At 42.7% G+C, this 5,675-nt stretch overlaps 1 protein-coding gene across 1 annotated transcript; it reads left to right on the top strand.

Annotated features, from left to right (window-relative positions):
- Nucleotides 1-3,887, top strand: LOC122654437 (LRR receptor-like serine/threonine-protein kinase RPK2). The gene is given in 2 exon segments (XM_043848521.1): nucleotides 1-2,470; nucleotides 2,472-3,887. Coding segments are annotated over 2 exon segments (3,444 nt in total). The 5' UTR covers nucleotides 1-97; the 3' UTR covers nucleotides 3,543-3,887.
- The last annotated feature ends 1,788 nt before the right edge of the window (nucleotides 3,888-5,675 follow it).

A 5,675-nucleotide genomic window follows, 5' to 3' on the forward strand; every position in this document is an offset into this window, starting at 1 on the left:
GGAAGGAGAGGAGAGGAGATTTGGGTTGATTTTCTATTTTGGGAGTTTTAGGGTTTTAAGGGTTTGTAGCTTTTGTTGCTTCTGCTCTTTACCGATAATGCGTGGCTTGACTCCGATGAGATGGTGTCGGCGTCGTGAATCCCTAGTTCCTTTCCTCTTGTTCAAGCTCTTCTTTCTCTTTTGGCTTTTCTCCTCTGCTTCAGCTGATGACTTTGCTTCGGATAAATCGGCGCTACTTCAGTTCAAGAGCTCTGTTTCCGATCCTTCAGGGCTTCTCTCCGGGTGGAGTTCTGGTGTTTCTGCTCCTGATTACTGCTCTTGGTCTGGTGTTTTCTGCGACTCCAAGTCCTTTAGGGTTTTGGCTCTCAATATAACCGGTGGTGACGCCGGCAGTGGAGGTAATTCGGAATCTCTCTCTTGTTCTTCAAATTTTGCTCGACTTCCTTTTTATGGGTTTGGGATTAGGAGGACTTGTTCGGGTGGCGGTAGTGGGAGACTGGTTGGCAAGCTTTCGCCATCAATTGGGAACCTCACTCAGCTTCGTATCTTGTCGTTGCCCTTCAACGATTTCAGTGGTGGAATTCCGGTTGAAATATGGGGTCTTCATAACTTAGAAGTGCTTGATCTTGAAGGGAATTCACTTTCTGGAACTTTGCCCCCTCAAATTGGGGGTCTAAGAAGGTTGCGTGTCCTCAATCTGGGTTTCAACAAGATCTCCGGGGAGATTCCTGCCCTTCTTTCCAACTGTGGTGATTTACAGGTATTGAATCTTGCTGGTAACAAAGTTAATGGCACGATCCCGGGCTTCATTGGTGGTTTCTCCGAGTTGTGGGGCCTTTACTTGTCAAATAACCATCTGGGTGGGTCTATTCCTGAGGAGATAGCAAACAACTGTCAAAATCTCGAACATCTCGAGTTTTCAGGGAATTTCTTGGTTGGTAGCATTCCACGGAGTTTGGGGAAATGTTCTCAGCTGAAGTCTCTGCTTTTGTTTTCTAATATGTTGGAAGAGGTTATTCCTCCCGAATTTGGTCGGCTTCAGATGCTGGAAGTGTTGGATGTGTCAAGGAACAGCCTCAGTGGTCCTATTCCTTCTGAGCTTGGAGGTTGCTATGAACTGACAGTCCTTGTTCTCAAGAATCTATATGATCCACTGCCTGCTGCTCAGGATTCAAAAGAGGGCTCCTTGATGGGTGATGATGATTACAATTATTTCCAAGGGGTCATTCCTGCGGAGATTGCCAGCCTTCCAAAGCTCAGGATATTTTGGGCACCAAGAGCAACTCTTGAGGATAAGATTCCAGTCGACTGGGGTGCTTGTGACAGTTTGGAAATGGTTAACTTGGCTCAAAATCTCTTCACTGAAGTAATTCCACTGGCGTTTGGACGCTGCAAGAATATGCATTTTCTTGACTTGAGCTCGAACTTGCTGACCGGGGAGCTGGATGAGAATCTCCAGGTTCCTTGTATGGATGTTTTTGATGCAAGTGGAAATCTCTTGACGGGTTCCATTCCTACATTTACTTATGGTAGCATTTGTCCTGGTATACCCTCCTTGAATCCTTATTTTGGCCAGGCTTACAGCCCGTCCATTGCATATTCATCATTTTTCACACGCAAAACACGTTCTAGAATCCCTGTTACATCTCTTGGAGCCAGTGGCAGTAGTCTTGTGATTTTTCACAATTTTAGTGGGAATAACTTCACTGGTTTCCTCCCATCGTTGCCAATTTCACCTGGAAGATTAGGGAAACAGACTCTTTATGCATTTCTTGCTGGCGGAAACAAGCTCAGTGGGTCATTTCCAGGGAATTTATTTGAGAAATGTGATGGTTTGGGTGCAATGATTGTCAATGTTAGTAACAACAGACTTTCTGGTGAGATTCCAGTGGAGATTGGTACAATGTGCAGATCACTTAGGCTCTTGGATGCTTCGTGGAACATGATTACTGGATCAATGCCAGATTCTTTTGGGGATCTGGACTCTCTAGTCATTCTTGATTTGAGTTGGAACAAACTGCAGGGTAAGATTCCAGTAAGTCTTGGTCACTTAAAGAGCCTAAATTCTCTCTCTTTGGCTGGGAACAACCTAACTAGCAGCATCCCTTCCAGCTTTGGGGAGTTAAGCTCCCTAGAACTGTTGGAGCTTTCTTCGAATTCTCTCTCCGGCGAAATCCCGAAAGATCTTGTGAACTTGAGGAAACTGAAAGTTCTCCTGCTCAATAACAATAAATTCAAAGGTCAGATTCCTTCTGGGTTGGCTAACGTGACATCAATCTATCAATTCAACGTGTCATTCAATAATTTGTCTGGACCGCTCCCATTGAATGTTAATCTGATGAAGTGCAACAGTGTTATTGGGAATCCTTATCTGCAGTCTTGTCATTTGTTTTCACCATCAGCACCAGATGCGGATCTGCAGATGATAAATGGGAATCCACAAAATTATGCAGCTTCTCCATCTGAAAGCCCCCCCCCAGGGAAGTGGGAATAGTGGATTTAATTCTATTGAGATTGCATCAATAACGTCTGCATCGGCCATTGTTTCCGTTCTTCTTGCTCTTGTTGTTCTCTTTCTTTACACAAGAAAATGTGTGCCAAAGTCCAGAGTTCCGGGTTCAGGAAGAAAGGAGGTCACCATTTTTAATGACATTGGGGTTCCACTCACATTTGAAACTGTTGTGCGTGCAACGGGCAGTTTCAATGCAAGCAACTGCATTGGGAATGGAGGTTTTGGTGCTACCTACAAGGCTGAGATCTCTCCTGGAGTTCTAGTTGCGATAAAGAGGCTCTCGGTTGGGCGATTCCAAGGTGTTCAACAGTTTCATGCTGAGATCAAGACCCTCGGGAGGATGCGGCATCAGAATCTTGTGACCTTGATAGGTTACCATGCCAGTGAGACGGAGATGTTTCTGATATACAATTACTTGCCTGGAGGTAATTTGGAAAAATTCATCCAGGAAAGGTCTAAGAGGGCTGTAGATTGGAGGATACTTCACAAGATTGCTTTGGATGTAGCCAGGGCACTTGCATATCTACACGATCAATGTGTTCCAAGAGTTCTCCACCGTGATGTCAAGCCAAGCAATATATTGTTGGATAATGAGTACAATGCATATTTGTCGGATTTTGGATTAGCAAGACTTCTGGGGACCTCTGAAACTCATGCAACTACTGGTGTGGCAGGAACATTTGGGTATGTGGCTCCAGAGTATGCGATGACTTGCCGTGTTTCAGACAAGGCTGATGTGTACAGCTATGGTGTTGTGCTACTGGAGTTGCTGTCAGATAAAAAAGCATTGGATCCTTCATTTTCTCCATATGGTAATGGTTTCAATATCGTTGCCTGGGCTTGTATGTTGCTAAGACAGGGTAGGGCAAAGGAGTTCTTCACTGAAGGGCTATGGGATGTAGGCCCTCATGATAATTTGATAGAGACACTACACTTGGCCGTCATGTGTACAGTTGACTCCCTCTCAATCAGGCCTACGATGAAGCAGGTCGTGCAACGGTTGAAGCAACTTCAACCTCCTCCATGTTAGCTGATAGCTCTCCGGTGAAGTCACTATTTGATTTAACTGATCAAGATGTTCAGTTCAACTTGTACAAGGTATCTGAGATTTGTGCTCGTATGCACAATCCCCTTTTTAGGGGCATCCCTCATATTGGGTTCTGAGTTGTAGTTATCCTGCTTGTAATATATTTCCGCAGCCATTTTTGGATGTCTCTTTCCAGTTCCCATGGGAGGGGTGGGGGGACTCACTGAGATGAATCTGCAGAAGAATGCGGATGTCTGTCTTCTGATTTGGATCAAATTTTCGGAATACAACATGTACTTCAGTTTCTTTTGGCAGTTGAATAACAGTAGAAAAAGAGGTATCATCCAAGGATTTTTGTTAACTGTTAGCCTGTTTCTGTAACTGTTTGTGACAATTTTTTTTTTTGGTATTTGTAACTATTTTTAGAGGAAATTGATCTATTAACTTCCGTTACCATTTTTTGTGGTGGATGGTGGGCACACTTAAAATGTATTTTATTAGTTATCAGAATTTCTTTCTTCTTTCTTTCTCTTGTTTTTTTTAAGTGAAAATGAAAGACAAATATATGTTGTTCTGTGGTCCTAATTACAGGTTGTTCTCGTTATTCATTTGAGAAAAGTAGCTTTTTGGGTTGACATTTGAGGCTACGAGACTCTAAAACGGGATTGGGACCCCAATAGTTCATTGGGTTCCATGGGAAAAAACTAGAGTTCTTGATTTGATGCTATTTTCAATCATCAAAACTGCTTGCACTATATTTTTAATGGGCAGGGCATTGCTGCCAGGTCGTCTGGCTGGTGAAATGACCACCCCGCCCTGTGAGCCCACCCCTGTTGGATGCCTGTTTGCATTGGTGGGATGATGTGTCCAATTTGAACTGTTTGTAAACGTTGCAGCTCTGAGGTTATGGCGACTGGCCAGATTCAGTTGCCCAAGGGGTCATGATCTTATGCTCTTCTTCTCTCAACTGTTGATGGCTAGGCCGACCTTCAACAAGGAGAGAGGTACGCTCTTTGTCGTGTATTCACTTGCCAGATTTTGCATTTCTTTCTGAAACAAAAACCCAGTTTTCCAATCTCAACCTTTAATCGTCAACTTCACCTTGAACATTTTGTTTCTGCTACAGCAATGGATTCTGCAGGGGGGTTACTTCTTTTCTGGTCTGAGAGCTTTCAGGCTGACGTCCTATGGAGAAGTAATTGGTGCTTTCATGCTTCTATCTCCTCTGCAACTGATGCAAGTCCTTGACTTCTTACTGCTGTATATTTAAGTACTAATCCCTTAGTTCGTGCATCTTAGTTTCATACCCTCCATCAGCTGGGGGCTCATTCTCTGATTTACCATGGTTGCTTGTTGGAGATTGGAATGCATGTCTTTCCTCATCTGAGAAATGTGGTGGCAGACTGGCAGGCCATTTAGTCACACTTAGAATTCTTCTTTTGTGAATTTCATGAACTGTGCTGGTCTTCACGATCTTAATGTTTTTAATCCGCCTTTTACATGGATCAATCAATGTTCTGAACTTCAGCGGATTGGAAGAGTGATCAAAGGTTGATGCATGCAAGTGTTGAACAGTAGTATGTGGATTGTTAAACGATCTACTCTCTCCTCTTACTCCTGAATACTGTGGGTACAGAACAACAGATTTGAGGCTTCCAACCCATTTTTCTTTGAAGCATTCTGCACAATGGAAGACCTCCTTTTATGATGTAGTTTGCTCTTGGAATATATCTATATCTGGCTCTCACTCGTATCGTATAAATTGTTAAGATATGTACCATGATAGGTGCAGTTGAGTTTTTGGTTTTTAGTAAGAGTAAGCAGTTAGTAGTTACAGGCTTTCCTATCTTTAGTTTACTATTTAGACTATGTCTATGTTTCCTATTCAGACTATGCTATGCTTGTAAGTTATTCAGATTATAAATCAAGGGGGAATCTATCGTGGCTTTACAATTATTCCATCATCTCTCTCAGCTCTCTTCTTCTTCACAGGTTTTGATTATCAAGGTTTAAATTTGGGGAAAATTTCTTAGATCCATCAAATAAGAATGGAAATTACAAGATAAATAGGTTTCAAATTTGTTTTAGATCTACTACTTTCCATTTTGAAAAGATTTACTTAATCCCTAAAGTTGA

The sequence above is a fragment of the Telopea speciosissima genome, chromosome 3 (assembly GCF_018873765.1).
Source record: "Telopea speciosissima isolate NSW1024214 ecotype Mountain lineage chromosome 3, Tspe_v1, whole genome shotgun sequence".
NCBI classification, from domain to species: Eukaryota; Viridiplantae; Streptophyta; class Magnoliopsida; order Proteales; family Proteaceae; genus Telopea; species Telopea speciosissima.